This window comes from Lampetra planeri, chromosome 12, assembly GCF_965212315.1.
Source record: "Lampetra planeri chromosome 12, kcLamPlan1.2.h2, whole genome shotgun sequence".
In the NCBI taxonomy this organism is placed as follows: Eukaryota; Metazoa; Chordata; class Hyperoartia; order Petromyzontiformes; family Petromyzontidae; genus Lampetra; species Lampetra planeri.
Window position 1 is genome coordinate 9574786 of NC_136118.1, and position 20575 is coordinate 9595360.

At 44.7% G+C, this 20575-nt stretch overlaps 1 protein-coding gene across 1 annotated transcript; it reads right to left on the reverse strand.

Annotated features, from left to right (window-relative positions):
• Positions 1 to 5132: 5132 nt before the first annotated feature.
• LOC144721638 (phosphatidylinositol 4-kinase type 2-alpha-like) lies at positions 5133 to 20575 on the reverse strand. The gene is made up of 9 exons (XM_078599441.1): positions 19441 to 20575; positions 13877 to 14077; positions 13458 to 13589; positions 12744 to 12897; positions 11871 to 11926; positions 11265 to 11364; positions 10688 to 10821; positions 9716 to 9775; positions 5133 to 9129 (listed from the first exon to the last, which is right to left on the reverse strand). The coding sequence occupies exons 1-9, from the start codon at positions 20119 to 20121 to the stop codon at positions 8980 to 8982; spliced, it is 1668 nt and encodes a 555-aa protein (XP_078455567.1). The 5' UTR covers positions 20122 to 20575; the 3' UTR covers positions 5133 to 8979.

Genomic DNA, 20575 nt, shown 5'->3' on the forward strand with positions numbered 1-20575 from the left:
ATGTCATACTGATGACAACACTATATTCTATCATAATATATATTTTTTTAAACATCCTTTTTTATATGTTATGTTTCGGCTTGGGTCTAATCGTCCACGCTCAACTGACGTTGGCTGTAATTGGCCACGGTCCCTTACGTTATGGCAAGCTTCGGGGCCACTTCCTGGAGTCGTGGAGTTCTGCCATTACTAGTACAGTTAATAAAAGCGTGTTTATAAGACCGTTTTTTAAAATATTACTTATTAAATGGAGGCCACGGACTGCGCCACGGAGCTTTTAGCGGTAAACAAGGTACCGTATTTACCGGGTAATACTTCGCGCTACCTTTACCCTACCGGGTAATTCTTCCGAGCTACCTTTACCTTACCCCTTGGCATGTCGACACCTTTACCCTTTTACCCGGTAAAAAGGGTAAATTACCTTACCTTGCCGAGGCCTAGTTGTGACTAATCAGGTCTGAATTGGTTTGTAATAAGGTAGGGCACCGATAAGGGGTTGACACGTATGTAGTGGTGAGTGTAGTAGTGGTGACTAGTAGTGGTGATTGTATATTTGTTTGTGTTTCTCCCTTATGATAATGCTTTGTAGGCTGAACGTTGAGATGCATGTATAAGGGCACGGGGTGTGAGTAATACGGTCTGAATTGGTCTATGTCAGGGGTCGGCAACCTACGGCTCCGGAGCCGCATGCGGCTCTTTACGGGCTGCTTCTTGACGATATGTACGTATGTACAGTATGTACATAGATGCATTGCGGCTCTTGAAATACTGAATTTTGTACCGAATTGGAAAGAAATGGCTCTTCTTGTTATTTTGGTTGCCGACCCCTGGTCTATGTAATAAGGTAGGGCTCTGGTAACGGGGTTGACAGGTATGGTATTGCTATGTACCACCTTTGATGACTTTTTAAATGTGGAATTGTACACGTACAACGATATAGGTGCCTTTTGCTACGTCCAATTTAGAACGTCACAATGCCCTCTCAATGTGCACTTTAGAATGTCAATGCCTTTGTGCAATTGTATATGTACAATGGTCACTGCCTTTTCAATTGAGAACGTACAATCTCAATGCAATTTGCAATGTACAATCTCGATGCTTTTTCAATGCACAATTTACTAAGTGCCTTTACATCATTTTTTATTACTGTATAGTTAAATGTGTGTCGTACACCCTCCTGCAGCCAACACAGCCAATTAATAAAATATGACGGTTTCAGCACACCGGTGCGTTGGAAAGCAATTGTTAAATCTTGCGATAGTGCTGTACGGTGTGCATTCCGAAGCAGCAATACATTGGCACGTTTGTTTATACCCGTCACAACGGTATGAATTGGCTGTTTCAGGTGGAGGAAGCAGAATGTACGGCACACATTTTACTCACACGATCTGACCCAACAATCAATTATACACTGGTCAACACCCTTTTTCTGGCATAAGGTATTCCAACGGTTTTAAGGTAATTTTGGGGTGCTGATTCCAAAGCTGGCATCAGTTTTTGTCTATCGCATCAAGTTTTTGAGATATGAAATATTGCATTTTCAATAAAAACTGCAGAAGAAAAATATTAAATAAATGTGGATATCTACATAAAATGATATTATGAACACACTATCCTAAAAATACAGCACCATATTTTAACACTAAAGCAGTCACTGACTCGCAACAACTTGCAATCATAAGTGACAGAGTTAATTTCGGGTAAAATCAATGAAAATGGGGTATGCCGATAGCATAAAAATGAGATGTGATAGAGCAAATCTGAGATCAGATTTGGAATCAGCACCCTGAAATTAGTCTAAAACAGCTGCAAAAGTCCAGGCCAGAAAAAAATGTTTTTTTTGTTGACCACTGTTATGAATCATAATACCGCTCCCTGTATAGGCGGCCAAGGATCGGCCATCGACACAACATAAGACGAGACTTATTTTTTTCGAATTCGGTAAAACAAACTCAACATTTCAAGACTCGCAATGCACGTGGTGAATACGAGACGGGCCCCTTAATGAGTAAACGTCACAAAACGGTCCTTAAAGAGGCGCACGCGGCTCCTGAGCCGCAGGTTTTTGCGGACCCCTGGTATCGGCCAAGCCCCCTCGACATCAGGGTTCTTCATCGCAAGGCCTCTGGGCCACTGGCGTCCCCTGGTGACCCCTGGTGACCTGCCGCGCGGCCCTTGATGTGCGCCCCCCCCCCCCCCGACAAGACACAACACGTGAAAACACCCCTCGCAAGTGGTGTGGCGGCCCTCACACTGATGGTGTCTTATCGGCGAAAGTGGGCCACCTCTGAAAATTTGTGAAGAACACTGCTCGTGTGTCGGATTGATTGATCGATGTAGGCGCTTTCCGTAGCGCGTTCTCGTGGAGGCCAATTCCGCCAGCCGTGTCGCGAGCAATAAGCTGCGTGGTTGCTCCTTTACATTGCAATATACGAGGAGAGTATCACATTCAACATTGTATTCACTCTGTGCGCTATTCTGCAGGCAGCTGTCTCGTGCGGTTTCGCTTTGTGCCCCCCCTCCTCCCTTTTTTTAGAAAGCATAAAGCGAGAGAAACCTGTAATCCTATAGGAATTGTATTTCCTCATGTAACTCTTTGGGGCAGTCCGTATTCACGATGGTAAGTCGGATGGGCATTTGATTTCTCTGTCATTTTTTTAGTCTGTCCATCTAATTTTACCCACAAACTGCTTTTTAAATGCGTGAATTGGTGACGAACACCATTTTATTACTTAAAAATTGCAGTTTTAATGCCATTTTTGAACCAAACAGCACCCTTGGTGGCTGGATGCTACTGGTTTCCCTTAAACTTTTTTATTGCTGGATTTAGTTGCAGTTTTGCGTTAAAACCACTGCTTACAGCTTCAATGTGGAAAACCTGGTTTAAAGTAATTTATTTGTCGAAAAACTTTGCTTTTAGATTACGAGGGGTTTCAATGAAAGAGCGCCCCTAGTGGTGAAAGAGTGCTCCCTAGTGGTCAAAATTTGATGGAGTTGCGCAATAAAGAAATCAAGGTTTTGTTTCTACTACTTCTTAATTTGATGGAGTTGCGCAATAAAGAAATCAAGGTTTTGTTTCTACTACTTCTTACCAGCTTTGTGTTCCTTTACTCAGGGCTGCACACCTCCAGGTTTCTTTGTCGTCGTGCCTTTTTTTTGGTCACCAACCAAGGGTGTCTCAATTCTTGCTTTGCAGACCATTGCTTAGGCAACTTTGTCCCGTCACCAGTCCACAGTTTATATTCATTCACTTGCCGTTGCCAGGATTTGAACCATCCCATTTTCAGACTCTGAGGTTCTTGAGGTTGTCTCTCATTGCTCTGAGCCACCCTGTCCTCATCACAAACTCATGGGGCTTAACGTGGTGTCGAGGCTGCAATGTTCGAATGTAGCTGTGTAAACAACACACGTTGACGTCATTACGCACTTTTAAAATAAATGCAAAAAAAGAAACGTGGGATTTGAATCCCGGTCTTTCATGCTTTACAGAAAGTCAAGCTATCCGCTACACCACATAGCCTGTTTGATTGCAACACATGCTCTGGTTGTTAAATTATTGCGTTGTTCAATGTTACTGTTTTTCAAATGTATTTGGGTTTTTGGTACGAAATAAAAAAAATTTCACTTTAATACTTGTGATGGCTTTGACTTGTAAAAAATATAATGCATGAATAAAAAAGCTGAATTTGAATCCCTTACTCTGACTCGCAGCCCCACGTGCCCTCCACTCGGCTATCGAGAAGTGGGGATTCGGTGTGGGTCTCCTGACCACGAAGCTGCCACGGGAGTGAACCTGGTGCCGAAGAGTTTCCTGACACCCGTTGAAGCACTCTCCACAGAAACACTCTCCTCACTCGGGGAAATCTGGTGTGGACAGCGGATTGACGCATCTCTCACCACGAGTTTTCTCCACGGTGGCGAGATGTTAACTTCTTCGCCCTGGAATGAGTTTAGATCCCAACCTTGACGGCTGTATATTTGGAGTTCTCCCCATGGTCGCGTGGATTTTTTTCCGGGTCCTCCGGTTTTCCCCTCCACATTTAGAATCATTTGGCTGCTATACATTTTCACATAAGCTACTTCGTTGAGCTATCATTTGTGGCCGGGTCGCTTCTGAAAAAGAGCTACATAGCTCAGTGGGCCTGACTTTCTAATATAAAATGAGTTCCTAGTTCCCTCTCACAGACTCCAGATTGTCATCAAATCGCTTTTATTATTGTATCGTTCGTATATGCTCTGCTAAAGCGCACAGGGTACATTGTGCGCAGCAGATGGCAGTACATCACTAGTAGAGAGCCTGTAATCCAACACTGTAAAGGCGAGGGTTGGCATATCACACAAACAAAAACTCCCCGAGTATTGAGTGTGCCATTCCCTGGCTTGCCAGCAGAGGTGGTAGAGCAAAATGTGCACACAACCGGTTTCATCTGTACGAAATACACATGCAAACACTGATTAAATGGCCCATAATTATTTAATATATGGAGGACCATAGCTTGCGCAATGGTTAGCACTGGACCATTGCGTGGCTGCCTTCCCACTTGCCTGCAATTCCTCCGAATTATGTTTTCTCTACAAATGAGCGAATATTGTGCGCTTTACAAGTTTAAATGTATTCTTTTCCATCAGTGTACAGTCCTGGTGTGATAAAACTTTGACAACTAAAAGTCCTATTCAGCCGCCATGAAGGAAAAGCTTCCTCACTCGTATAGAATGCAACTCTACGGGGTCAATTCACTCTATGTTGAACTTCTTTTGCAACGTACGTATCCAACCCATGCAAATCGGATGTGTGGGGGAAGGACAAACTAAACACAAAAAGTAGTTATAAAGAAACTAGTTTTCAGTCGAGGTTTAAAAGTGCATCGCTCCAGTGGCTTTCTCAAATCGGAAGAGCATTCCAGACGGCCGTATAAGGGCATCTGAAAGCGCGCGATGCAGTGAGCGTCTTTGTTCGACGGTTCGCCAAAATCCGCTGCTGTGAGAATGACCGGAGTTCACGTGATCGTTTATGTTCTTTGACATCAGCAGTGTATTATTGCTCATTTATGGCAAGCACTTTGTGTGTAATGAGTGCGACCTTTTCATGTATTCGTTCGGCAACCAGAAGGCAATGCAGCTCAGCGCGTGCGTTAAGTGAGGCCAGCTCAGCTGTCACGTTTTTATTGACAGACGCTATGGAAGCGCGCAACACACGACGACGACGGCGGTGGGTCATCAAGGGCAGCTCGAATCTCGACCACGCGTTCCGCGGCCCGTGCGGGGTGGTGGGAGGCAGCCAGGCAAGGGTCAGCTCGCGTCATTCACAACGCGGATATTCAAGTGCATTCGATGGGGTATTCCATCGCCACATTGAACCACGGTGCGACGTGGCTCATCGTTAAAACAAAACCCTCGTAAACTGCAGTCACTAATTAACCGAGCTCTTTCGGACAACACAGTAGTAGTAATAATAAAGAAGACAACAGCAAAAAAAGGTAATCCTAAGCAAAGGTCGTACACCATTCACGTAAGCAGAGGACTCGGTGCCATAAGCGTTCATTTGCCTAACTCAACGGATGCAAAAAAAAATACAATTCAAGCAATATCTTTAGAGGAACAAATGCCATATTGTCGGCACATTTGAAGTTACATTTTCACATCTCTTGAATGTTAAGATATTTAAAGCTGAAATGTTTCTGCCCTAACTTCATTTTATTATTTAGCTGCCCTACCCAATGGCCAAAGGTTTTTAATTAATAAATGAGTGGTTACAATTCAAGGCTGCTGTTTTATTCAAAAGTTGATTGGGGGTTTTTTTGGTCACGTTTTTTGCCATACCATGATTTGTTTCTGCTTTTTCGTTCCATTTTCACGTCCCCCCCCCCCCGCTCACCATCAGCCTGCATTGAACATTAGCACATAATTTGTATGTAATTAGAACGATTGGTAATTGACTCTGACGCATGGGTCTAATCACGATTTGCTGAGTGCAGAGGTTCTCCAACCCGTGAGTCAACACCCTCCCCCAGCCCCCAGTGGGGCATGAACGCCTCTCAGTGTGGGGTGTTGTGCAGGCTGCGGCATGGATACGGGGCTGGAATCATTTCAGTTGCGCAAACGGAACCTCTGGGGAACGTCAGCCCCGCATTGCAGACTACATAATACTGAGCAACACAAAATAATTGTGGGGACGTTGGGGAAACCAGTGTTCTTGATCGGGGGGGGGGGAGGCTGTCATGCCATAGGCCGAGAACCTATGGCTTAGTGTAACATGATGAAATTGTGTCTCATTACCAAATATCTTTGAACATCCTTCCTGCGTGACTAAAACACTGCGGCAACCAATATTTTTTTCTACCGTCATTTCCAAAAACATAAAAAAGAAAAAAAACACGAATCACAAATGTTTTTCAGTTTTTTGTTTGAACGTTTGAATGTCCTTGCGATTAATAACATAACATCTCGAAGCAGGGCTGTTTCTTAAAACGCACACAAGGGGACATGTACTTGAACTCAATATAGCAGCGCCTGTGTTGAACATGGCCGATAAGAGGAACTCAAAACTGTAGCTCACATTTGCCACACTTGTACAGATTTTGTTTTAACCAGCCCTCAACGATGCAATACAGGCAAACAAAATAAGTTTATAATAAATGTTGACTGTGCATACATGTAAACATGTAATCAGTAATGCTAATTGCAAATACAAGGCCACACTGAGAAACGGCGTGTGCGGCAAACTTAGACTTGGTAAAATGTTAAATTAACTTGTCTTGTTACAAAATAAGCTCACCTCCCAATGGCCAATCTCAAGTGTCCACAAGAAGAATCTGTCGACACCTATCAATAATTTGTTATGAATCGTTACAGCGGCGCAGGCTCTCATCCCGTTGCCAATGATAAGTTTATCTTCTTGGTTCTTTCGGTAAAGTCACGTAGAAGGGAAGTAATAAAATAATAAAAATAAAACATAATAAAACAATTATTACTTCCCTTCTACGTGACTTTACCGAAAGAACCAAGAAGATGAATCCCTGCAGTCACGAAAGAAGCTTTAAATCGAAATGATAAGTTTGTTCACGCATTCCAATGACATTTCACACGCGCTGGGACAATCCTCTTGAGAGCAGTATCAGCTGCATGCCGTTCTTCTCACATTTCAGCAGGGGGATTTTGGAGAATAGAACTTGAAATGCATGATGGAATCAAGGGATACAGCAACTCGACTGATGAGGTTGACGAGTGCAGGACAGTTACAGACGATAACATTCCCAACACACAGCTCAAGCCTTACACTTCTACATTTCTCGCCGAGCGTTATCACGCTCTAAGATGCTTTTGGTTGTCCTGCAAATGTGGACTGTGCTGGACGTCCAATCAGTGCAGTGGCACAAACCCAGAATTCTATCGCACGTGGACCTTTTAAATGAATCACCCTTGACACACATTTATATTATTATGACTAAATAATTTAAATATTTGCATTGAATCAAACAAAAACTTGCGGAAACAAAAAACAATACTAGTACCAGGCACACATACTGGGGGTCTGTATTCAACATTGTTTAAAATCAAGTGCAATACAAAACTATTTGTCTTTTGTCTTGCCGAAGGCCGGATAGCCTGGCATACATTCTATAGGTCTGCCAATCGGTGAACAGCAAAGAAAATGTCTTTTCACTGGCAAAACTGCAGGCCACCGAAGTGTAATATTCAAGGACTCCAAAGAAACATGTGCATTTAAGAGTAACTATAAATCAATAAGTGGTGCTGTCGCGAAAGTGCCAATGACAGATGCAGGTGGCACAACTGATTATTCAGTAGGAATTGCAAAAACGTAATTTTTTACATTTTCAAACACTTCTCAATACTAACCGTCCATGCTACACTCGCCAAATCCATATGCGTGGTGACCACATGAATGTTATTTTAAGGTATACATTTGGTAAAGAAAAAAGTGAAGCCGATTGTCTGACAAAGCCAACAGAGACAGAAAGTGGGAGGATTTCCCTATGGCCATGTGTGCTGCTAGTTTACCCAGAAAAGACTCACCGAGTCTCAATTGTTTTCAGGAGGGTCCTGCCAAGCTTTCGCAGTCGTGGGCTGTGTTGCTGCTGTGTGATACTAATTGAGTTATTGTACATGTAATTTTCAGCTTTGGCATGTTTGACCAATACCAGTTCCATTGTGTAGTATTTTAGCCACTGGAGGAAAATCAGAGAACCCAGACGAGAGCCATGCAGAACAGGGGGAGAACATAAAAAAAACTCAACATACAAAGGTGCACAAGTCAAGAAACGAACCCAGGCCCTTCGCGCTGTGAGGCACACTGTACCACCCTGCCACCCAAACTCCCTGTTGCCGAGTCCAGACTCACGACCTTCAGCTTCTCCTCTAGGACTGACTGCCTCTCTTTACCAAGTTATTGCGATTGCTGCTGACCTTAAACATAAATCTTCATTTCTGGTGGTCCCCGTGATGTGAATGACCTCTACTTTGCACGGCATCTTGACATGCAGTCATATTTAGATGCTCGATAGATCCAAATTGCATCAGTATCCGACTGAATTGCTGTAAGGATTTCAGACTATTTATCCTCATCATTAACAAAACCTGGATACCCCAGCCCTGCACCAGCTGCTGCTAAGCGCTCGTATCCACCGGGATTGGTGCCACAACTGTGCGGTCCTCAGGATGACCCACGCTCTTTCCGCACGCACGAGAATTAAACCTGGCGCGATCATTCTCCAGGACAAATTTACCCGGAGAGCGGGGGCATCCCTCCACTAACGGGCTCCACCTAATAACGATGCCGCCTGGCAAGGTGCAGTCGTGCGCGCCACACGGCACTTTAGCTTGCGTTGGGAATGCATAGGCAAGAAGGATGATGCTTCTGTGGCATCCGTGCCATTAGTTGGGGGGGGGGGGAGGGCAGAAGGAGAGGGCATGGAGGAGCAGTGGTGGCAGATAACGTGCGTCGTGATGGGACGGCTGCGGTCACCAGGATGAGAAGAAGGGCTTGCTGCGGATGATCTGGATGAAGCTGGTGCTTCGTGAGCGAGAGGCCGACTCCACGACAATGTGTGGCATGTTGACAAGGTCCAGGGGCGTCTTGCCTTCATGCAGCGCTCGCTCCAGGTTCATGATCTGTTGCATGCGCAAGGCGACAATGCGTTTGTGAATACAATGATCATTGAAAATCGATACTATTGCGATATGAGTATTGGGAGTGTTATGTCTGATTATATTATCAATGGTTTTGCTCTAAAAATGTAATGTTGTTGTAGCGTGGACACTAGACTACTCGTTATGCAACATCACATCCCTATATAAACGATATGCGCACCACAGAGCTTGTTTTTTTTTTTACATACTGGTGAATGTAGTGTACACTAGTGGCGGCATTGGTGAAGTAAACCCAAAACACACAAGACATACAAAGCATCGATTCTTACACATTGAATTCGAGAAAGTGGTACGACTAATATCTGTCCAATCTATACAGGATAGAGTATTGCACCCTTGCACGTGTGAGTTTTCGCCAGGTGCTCAGGTGTTCTCCCGCATGTTAAACACTCAATAATTGGCTGAAAACACGTTAATATATGCGCCTGTGTGTTTGCGGATGGCAGAGCGTAGTGTGTGATGCAGTTGCATGCATTATGCTACGAAAAACTAAATATTATTATTGCTACTTTGAGAGATTACAAAACGATTCATGAACAGCACCTACCTGGCCTCTCATGACTGACATCTGCTTATCGAAGGTGTGTTTATCAAAGCCTTTGTCATCCTGCAAAATGAACAAGTCTGTGGTTAGATCATAACAAACGGAACTTGCGTAGAGGTTGCCTTTTAACAACATCATTTAAAGCTGTAATTGCAGGAATTTGAAATTTCATGAGACCGATAAAACAAAAATGCGCACGATATTTTACGCTATTTAATCTCAGATACTTTTTGAAAAAAATTACAACAAATGTAACGTCACATGTGCATGTTTAAGTCTACGGTAACTTCCATGGCAGAGGAATCACAGCACGGGACAAAAACAAAGACAAATAGGAAGATCCCCCATATAGCCTTGAAAGACTGTTGGGGCAAGTGCTGTTAGCGAGCACCTGTTGAGCTTTTAGAGTTTCTAAATGTTCACATGCAGCAGGTTGTTGTTTACAAATTACACCTTTTCTTCACCGCACCTAATACCCCTGCTTTTGTCTTGCAATCACATCGCTAACTGGTAGCAAGCTTTAACTGTTTTAATTTCAGCTTTCGGGCCATACCCATTGAGAAGCAAATTATTTGGACACTGATGATGGGAATCTTAGAGTTTTAAGTGTTCCGCATGAGAGTAAAGCATTGTAGCACTTTATACTGGCCCTGTTCTGAGTAAAGCCTTAATATTTCAAGAGGCTCCAATTATTTCGTTAATAGATTTTTCAGATTATAAGTATAGGTGTGACTATATTTGTACCAAATATCAGCTTTTTAGCCAACTAAAATATTATTATACTTCATGTCAGACACTCAGTAAGCCACAATCATATTTTTTTATGACCAGACATTTGATAGCGTAATAGAAGATCTTGGCCTAACTAGCACCATTGCTGGCTTCATAGCCCTTATAAAACATCGCAAGCATTTACATCAGTCCGTCGTGATTGTCTATGTTGCCTGAGACACGTACAGCCTTTCCATAACCAACCTTGCACAGGTCAAAGAGATCGTGGCAGAGGTCCTGCACAAAGCTCGTGTCCTCCAGCTTTGGCAGCACCAGGTCTCGGATCTCTTGTGAGAACTGCACCTTGGCCTGGGGCAGCCAAGCCCAGTAAAACGGATCTGCGGCGATAACAGACACCATCAACAACACTACGTGGGCTCTTTGTTGGCAATCCACTGCTGGGTGAGGGCTTCCTCACACCGTGTCGGTCGTGTGAGTCATTTAACCTTAAATCACCACCGCTGGTCAGTGCAGCATTAAACAGGGAACGTATCCGAGAGGAGGTCCACGAAAGAGGTGAAGCAATGAAATAAATTCACGTGCAAAGGACAGGTGGGACCGCTACATTGCAGGACTGTTATCGATTGTGACAACTTGCGGGGGATGGGTAGGGCAGGTGGCTCCATCTAGCAGTGGATAAATCGTGGCCGATGATAGTGAATGCAACAACACATTTTAATGTTAGCGTCAATGCATTGCTACATGCCTAGTTTGCGACACGAGAAGCAACAGCAGCTGAAGTGCAGCCTGTCAGGGGCTAAGCGCGAATGCCCGTACTCACAAGCTCTCCACGAGTCCGGGTGCTTGAAAGGGAATGCCAAGCCATTGTCAATAGCAGCGATCTTTATTACAGGCTCCTTCACCATCAGCCAGTCCGAGTCCTGTAATGAGACAGGCAGAGCTAGGAACCAACTACTACCAACTCATCGATCAAGGATGTGCAGATGAGACAATTCTTTAAGACAATTAGTTATGTTGCCGCTGCAAAATTCAGGGTGCAAATGAGTTAAGCCTAGGGATCTTCCACAATAAAGGCCAATATTAGCAACATGACATCCGTGTAGACAATTCTGATGGACTGAGTGATTATGATGTGTGACGATTTTTTAAGTGCTAGAGTGCTGAAATTTGGCACACACATAGGCCCGGAGGGTTGATTGGGTTCACTCATGGGGCAGGATCAGTCTACAATTCTACATTAAGATCACCATTATCAGTGAATCATACCACCCACCTCCCATTGAATATCTCACAGTCCAATAGAAAATGCAATCCTCTGTAATATGACCCTAAAATTCAATAGATGTGCGAACCACGCTACTGGTACAGTGTGTGTGACATGTGCTGGCAATGTTGTAGATGATGGTCCAGTGCCGTGGCCACTCACGCGGTTGTCAGAGACGGGGCAGTCGTACTTAATGAGCCAGTTGTCGTTGCCTCTGTCTGGAAAAAAGAGAATCAGACGGCAGTTTAAATACATTGCAAAAATTACTTTTTTTACTACAGCTGGAGATAATAGTAAAGCCCTTTGTTAACATAGGAAAGCTTCACTGAGTCTCAGATGTATTTTACAGGAGGGTGCTCCATTAGGATATTTAACAAATTCTGTTAAACAATTGTTAAGCATGTTTGAGGAAACTGGAGTACCTGGAGAAAACCCACTCTATATGAGGGGACAGATCGATGAAATACATCATTGTTATAAACAGCCCAAGTCTATAACACCTTGCCTCTGAGAATAAAGTACTTTATTCTACACTCCTTTGCTTTCAGCAATCCACAGTAAATGAAGTGGATGAAGTACAGTCACATAACCCCAACGATTGTCATTGAGTGGGGTTGCACTCATACAGCAGTGGACTGACAAAAGGGCTGTACACGAACCATAAATATTGTCGCTTCCCATTTACATCGGGTGGATGCCAATCAACACTCCCATTTCACACCTCCGATCAGCACGGTTGGCTATGTAAGGCGCGAAAGAAGTTCAACATAATACATACAACACTGAATTGAACTCGAATACAGGAACAAAATGATCATGCAAGAGTGGAGTGACTCGGTGACCAGGTAATGGCTGATAATAATTAACTTTACTCTTACGTGTGACGTGCCACCCGCAACTTTTCCCAGTCACGAACAAAAGGGTTGCTATCCGCCCTCCGTGCGGAGCGACTGGTTGATGAAAAACACCAACGCGGCCATGATGCGGTAAGCAACGCTCTCCGGATCGGCGCCGTGAGCGGCCACGTTCGCGCACCTGTGTTGCGTATGATGTAGTCGAGGACCACGAGCCTTTCGAACTGCAGCTGGAATTGCTTGCGCGTGTTCTCAGGCAGTGGCTCCGTCTCGAACCTCCGCAGCCAGAAGTCGGCGTCCTTATAGCCTTCCACGAACAGCTGAAGCGAGCCCACCTGCCGTGTGCAGTGTCCCCAAGCGAATCCTTACATTACAACAGCATCGGCATCGTCGTTGTGGCAGTTCTAGCTAAGGGGACCCCACCCGATCCCCGGGTGGGAGCTGCCTCTGTGTAAGGTAAATACAGCACCAGCCTGCAAAGTTGAACCCTTAGTCTGCCAGTAGGTGGGAACATTTTGTTGCATGGTTTTTCCCAATTAAGTAAATTGTGAGTAATTTATCAAATTTGACTGCTGGCTTCCAAACCACAGTGGCTTCATACAGCAACAAAAAGCAATTGCTTTCTTGGATTTAAGTTGTATGAGACTGGTGAAGAAATGCAGAACATGTCCAAGAGGTCAACCACTGGCAAGGTGGAGTGACGAGATGTGCAGGAGCAAGATGGATTTTGGCATCACAAGGCCATCAATCAATGATGGTGACATGAGGAGGCCTTTGTCGAGTCGTGGAGATCATTGCTGCTGCTGCTGATGATGAATTTTCTAATGTGTGACATGCCAGCAGCAACTCTTTCCCGGTCATTAACACAGGCAGCCGTCTGCCTAAATGCGTTTACCTTGGGCGGCAATCCCACCCTCCGAAACATGCGCCCGACGGATGGCATCTTCTCCATGGTGAACTTCTTTCCCTGAGACTTGCAGCGGTCGATTGGCCCGTAGTAAAACGTCTTGCACGCCAGGTGCACCACCTGTGGGGCAACATCAAGCGCCGGCACGGTGTGCGACGTGTTTTGTATTCAATGCGCGTGCAACACTGGACAGCCAAAGAAGGAACGATCGTTAATGTCCAAGTCACTCCGAAATAACACGCGAGCCCTTCGTCAATTATAGAATATCAGAGGTGTATATTTTGTCCGTAACAGTCAGTAATGTACAAAGTCATTTAATTTATAACCTAACTAATTTATCCATAACAGTCTCATTGAGTCTTAAGACTCCCTTTTCAGGAGGAATTCCTGGACTTAACCAACTCTACCTTGGTTTTGGGGACCACGTTCAGGTCAAGCTTCTGGTCCAGGAGGCTGGCGCCAGCCTCGGAGAGGTAGCCGTGGTTGGGCACCAGGCAGCCACGGCCAAAGCAGCATGGGCAGCAGTTTTTGTGAACCCACTTGGTCCACTTGGGGTTCAGGTGTCCGTACGGTTCCTCATCCTTAGGCTTGAACACCCCAACCACTTTCTGGTGATGCACAGGACACAACCCTCAGATTAGCACAGTTGGCTACGCACGATGCAAAAGAAGTTCAACATACATACATACATACAATCCACAAATGGCAAATGAGATTCGCCTGAAGAATAAACTTGATATCTCATGTTGAATAAAGGCACGAGCCTTGGTGTGTTTTTATTATAGATGCGCGACTTGGAAAAGCCATCAGACATGCCTGGTTTAATTGTAAAAATGAAGTGTGGCTTTTCACTGCATGGCACCACATTCCATGTCCACACATTTTTCCACAAAAATCTATTAACTTTAGAACGGTTTTTGCACATTTAGTTATCAATGCTTTCACATACATTTCCTTCAGTAAAACATGTTTAAGAGTTCCATAAACGAGTAGAAAAAACCTCAAATTATTCGTCAATAACACTGCCTTAAAAGAAACAAAAGAGTAATAGGTGACATTTCGGGCAATGGCTCTTCTTCATAGTACACAAATATTAAAATGTAAAGTGATCGTTACCCTACAGTGTTTACAATTGCACATAATTAGGTGACAAAGCTGTACATGTTATATTTCGTAAACCACTGTATCAAGATACTGAAATTTACTTTTTCATAATTTGACAATGAAATGAGTCTTCAGCTTTGTTTAAAACCATCCAATTGAAATATTTATTTATTGTACACTTTCAATTAATTTATTTAGACATTCTGCCTATATATGGAGCACATTCATCACAGTGGTTTGCACGGAGAGCATCCTAAATCTGTGGCTGCCTTGAGGCTATCACAAGCTACCGTTAAAATTGTTCATGCAAAAAATAGCTTCATATATATATAAAAGCACAGTATTCTGCAATGGTTTAGTGTTTATATTTGTTTGGCCGTAGAAGTCACTCAAAATGAGATCATACATAGCAATCATCGCCCCCCTACTGCCAGACTAATGCCCGATTGCTGGCCAGGTGCTATTTGTTAACGCCGGCACAGGGGCAAGCTGCCGCTGGGGGTGTCCTTTAAAATGTGTTGAAATAAGATGCGACGTACATCACTCTAAGATGTCTCGCCACACAGGACGCAATACCAATGTCAAATCATGATTGTGACTTGAATCGGCGTAAATGTTCACATGCTAAGTTTGGCTGAAAACATGAATATACATGCACATCTTTGTGTTGCGGATTGTGTAGTGGTGTGAGATGTAGTTTGCATGAATGACGCTTTATAAAAACGTATTTATTTTTACAATACATATCTATCTGTACTGTACACTCACGTTTGCACCAACTGTTAATTTATTATCGTTCCAGTTCTATTTCTGTGACAAAACAACTTTAAATTCCAGTGGATGTGAGCATCGCTTGCAATCCAGCATCTATCGGCCATCACGAAGCTTAGCAGATAGACTGATTCTATCCAAGTACAAATGTACTGGCATTAAGTAAATGGAACAAAATGGATTTGTACACTCTGACACTTGTAACCAGACAAAACATATTTGTAAACGCCATTAAAGCGGCTTGAGTTGGTTATCGCCAAGGTTAAAAGATGACCGGGTACCTGAATCATTCTCTGCGTCATCAACTTCGACTACTGTAGAACTACACTTTCGCCATTCACACTGAGTCAAGAAAAAAACACTGTGCTTGGACAGCTTAAACATTTACAAATTACGAATATATATGTAGAATTACATCGAGCTTGCAGCACACACATTAGGTACGCAAGTGAGGATGCATATCATCTTCGTTCATAAAGATTGCACACTTTCATCCTGCTTTATTGAAAGGTGGCCTTTCTGTTATTGACATACTTTGCTCGAACTGTGTTGAGTTTCAAGTCCATTCTACAATCAGGAAAAACTAGAAATTCTAGGTTTGCATGAGTGCTTTTCAGAGACAGTTTAACATGGAGTCTTTCGCGACCAATATCATCCATAATATAGGTTTTGTGGGTTAGATCGCGTAAATATAAAGATGTTGTTAAATGCGCCACCAACCGACAGAGCCAATTCATAAGGTTTGTCACGTAAACAGAACATGCCAATTCATTACTAGTACAGCACACCAGTGTGTTGGAAGCAAATCCACAACATTTACAAGATTGTAAATGTTGTTGCTTTGCTCTCCAAACAGTTTTCTCAGGACCCTCGAGTGTAAGGTATGATCTCTAAATGGAAGTCAGTCAACTGCTCTGCTGCCCTCTCTCTGCTCTGAAGTAGGAACATTGACCAAAATAGTTTCAGTACTGTATACATTTTGTTGTTGTACAAGGCAGTGTTAATGATGAATGTGTTCAGTTCTCTAGGTTTATTGTTGTCCACCAATTCCAACGCAGTTCCTTAATGTTTTGTTTAATGCAGAAGTGGGTTGTGGCAGTATTGTGCACGCATATCAATAATCACATTTCTTTGAGATATAAACCAGCATTGCTTCACAGGATAAACGTACTACAACCAAATGTGTCGTGAATAATTCACAAACCACGGAGTTCTAACACTCTTAAATGTAAATCCCCATTGCATCGTACCAAAACATCTATCTGCAATCATTTGTAAAATACAGTGCAGTGGATCTGACTGCACCCACTGCAGCATATAAACATCTGTGCTCGAGGGCATCTTATAAACACCTTAAACAACCAAGTTTCAAGAATTATCCCACAACCACAGAATATACTGCTGATGAGACTTAAATCCGGCCACATTTCTAACAAGACTAATATAAAGAATTATAATAAATTAATAAACAAAACGTCCATACTCTTTGGTTCTTTCGGTAAAGTCAAGTAGGTATAAAATAAAATAAATCACGTTTCGGGCGCAACACAAGCGTCCATCATCAAGTGGGAAAGCATGGTCTGCTGCTGAGGCAGACTGTTCATGTGTGATTGTGAAGGTGCATGTATGGTTGCTGCCATGCCTCATGATAGCATACTTAGCACCGGTTCCTGCCATTGATTCGCTGGGGTGTATTAACTCTGGCTCGATGTATCTCTGTGCCAGATTGATGTGGTGACATTGCTTTAGGCCTTGAGAAGCTGCACAACCCTCCTTCACTTTAAGTCGCTTGCATCCACTCAGCCCAGATTCCCACATCAGCTAGTCAGGACTGTGTGTAACCCGTGCAAGCCTACAGATGCAATTCTCTTGATGTTTTAAAGCAATTCTCCACGCCTTACTCTTTGACCAATATTCATTTTACAGCACGATTTTGTAGCTTTATTGCTCAAGTTTTCTGAATTATTAACTAATTTTTATTTCTGCATTGCACAAGTCAAAAGTACAAATCGGCAAGTAAGTTAATGTGCTGTACTTCATCATTAATGTTGGAATGCTCATTGTGCATTAGTTGTGGAGCATTGTGGGTAATCTTTAACAAAAACAATATTGTCTCATTCATCTCTTTACATGAAATAGTGTATTCCATCGGCCCATGATGGACTTTCCAGACCAATATTATTCGGCATTTATCTAAACATGCTAACTCTGCTGATGACACCCAAAGTGTCAAAACAAGTGCTGAGACAGCCTTGTTTAACAATTCACCGTACTGTAACTGCTGGGTTGTTCGGATGTATTCACGGCAGCACTCCATCTACACAAAAAGCAATATCAGCAAGTGTATGGAAACTGATGTTGCCTTCTCGGGGGGCATTGAGTCATAAAATAAACAGACCTCCATTTGCCTCGCCATAAAAAAAAATGATTACATAAACTCTCAGTTGATCAAACTTTGGACCCAATGTCATCACCAAAGTTGGGCTACAGACACACGTACATGGACAGAAGGGGCTGATACAATATATAACTTGTCTGCCGTTGTACATTCCTCATGTTTTTTTCTCACAAACTACACCACAACACCCACAGCACAAGACAACATGTGACATATACAAATACACATGGCACCACAAAGTGTACACAATCGCAGACACGGCATCGTACATACACCAATGCATGACACCACGCTCACATGACACACACGGCCCTTTCGTCAATCCACTGCTGGATGAGATCCGTGTTCGTCCTTACCAGGATGTTCAATGCGAGTTTGGTGAAGGCGGTGAACATAGGTCGCGGGGACATGGTACAGTACAATAATTGGCTGTTTCCCACTGCCTCGTTCCTGGCCACAGCGAGGTTCCACAGCAGCCTATAATACCCACTCGGTAAACAAGGAACTTTGGGCCAACATTGCATGTTTACTGGGTACGTGGCTAACATGTTGTTTTCCTCAGATGCCCTATATGTACACTTAACCGCAACTTTCCATTCAACCTTAGCTTCTACCCTTGGTGATAATTAGTCAACCCATCAATCACTGTGATCTCTATTCGAGTTTGCGACCTCTCTCAGGCGGGGGACAAAATAATTGGGCCGAAATTGGTCTTGAATGCTTTGACAAATGGGTTAACGCCACAACTGTCGCGTTGCTCATATCCAGATCGACATCTTCACAAGCCACGTCGTGTAACGTGACACATGGCATGATACTACGCATCACGTACACTAAAGCACCATACACATGACACACACATTGCACACATCTCACGTGGCACAGCACACAGACAACGAAGACGACACGTACGTGACAAATACCACACACACACACGACACTAAACACGACACACGAACCATTCCCACGATTGAACATGTGACAACACACATCACACACAAACCCAACACTCACACATGACCACACACACTACGTAACTCACCGCACAACACGACAAACACCACATACTTGGATCAAATGACGCACTCCACTGACCCACACGTCTATACGTGCCATACATACTGTGGCACAGTACGACACAAACAGGCCATACACTGCACATATGGCAAACCCAGCATACAGCCTGTAACAAGACTGTTTGGGGCAAGTGCTGTTAGCCAGCACCTATGAAGGCCGGCACGAGGGGGGTGGGGGTGGCCCACAGCCCCACGCCCGGCCGCCTTTGTCTCCCCAGTGGCGATGTTAACCACACACCTCTACACCAGCTACTCATTTGAGGCTGAGTCGACACAAAAACAAAGATCCCCGTGTAACCTGTAACAAGACTTTCGGGGCAAGTGCTGTTAGCGAGCACCTATGAAGGCCGGCACGAGGGGGGGGGGTGGGTGGCCCACAGCCCCACGCCCGGCCGCCTTTGTCTCCCCAGTGGCGATGTTGACCACACACCTCTACACCAGGTATGACACAATAACAAAGATCCCCCGGGTAGCCTGTAACAAGACTTTTGGGGCAAGTGCTGTTAGCAAGCACCTATGAAGGCCAGCACGAAGGGGGGTGGGTGGCTACAGCCCCACGCCTGGCCGCCTTTGTCTCCCCAGTGGCGATGTTGACCACGACACACACACACCCCACCCTCACCCCACTGATGTCCTTGACGAAGTAGCTGCCGCTGGAGCCCTGCAGGATCCTCTCGGGGTAGACGCCGGCGTCCACGGCCGCCTGCACGTCGCGCATCACTGTGGTGAAGTCGGCGTCGTGCGGGAACACGTTGAGGCGGCGTTGGGGCGACAGCAGCGGCTGCCGCTCCCCGTCGGCACCACAGTCGGGGTCGACGACGAGACGCACGGGGAATCCCGGCGGGTGGTGGTGGTGGTGGTGAAAGTGGTCGTCGTTGTCGTGATCTGGTTGGAAGTGGACGTCGTCTTCGTCGTCTTGGTCGTGGTGGTCGTCGTGGCTGTGACCGTGGAGTTCATCGTACTCGTGTTTCTGCTGGTGATGATGTTGTTGTTGTTGTTGTTCAGGTTGATGTTGTTGTTGATGATGTTGTTGATGGTCGTGATGCTCTGTCGGATGATCGCCCTGGTGTGTTTGATGATCTTGGAGTTGCTGCTGGTCGTATGGTTGTTGTTGTTGACGATCTGGTTGTTGTTGCTGCTGCTGGTGATCGTGTTGTTGTTGTTGTCCATCGTGTTGTTGTTCATTACCATGTGGCTGTTGTAGATGGTCACGATCGTCCTTAGAAAAAAGTCTTTCATCCCAGCCGTGGTCTTTGTCGAGCGACGGTTCCCGCTCCACGCTGCCATCACCGGCTTCGTCCATGGTCCCTCTTGGCTACGATATCGTAACAAATCGCCTTCTTCTTCTCGCTGCTGCTGATGATGATGTTAATGTTGTTGATGATGATGTTGTTGACGATCCCTCCGTGGCCTAGGCTGCTCCGTCCGGCTGCTAGTTTCGCTTTGGGAGGCCGCAGCAGACTTCACAATCCGCTTAGCCCCACAACCCCACACGGTGCCGTTCTACCCCCTCCCCCCCGATCGCACGTTCCACTTGCATCGACATCTACCAAGCCAACATCGTCAACAGCGGCATTCTAACAGGCAGCTTTACTGGGACAATCAAACCTTATACTCACCAACCCACCCCCTACGAACACCCGACTATACAACGATAACTATCTCGGTGTGTGTGTGTATCACCATACCCTCTGTGCGCGATAACAGCGCGCACCGAAACACACCGACACAGCAGCAGGCGAAGCGAGCGGTGTGAC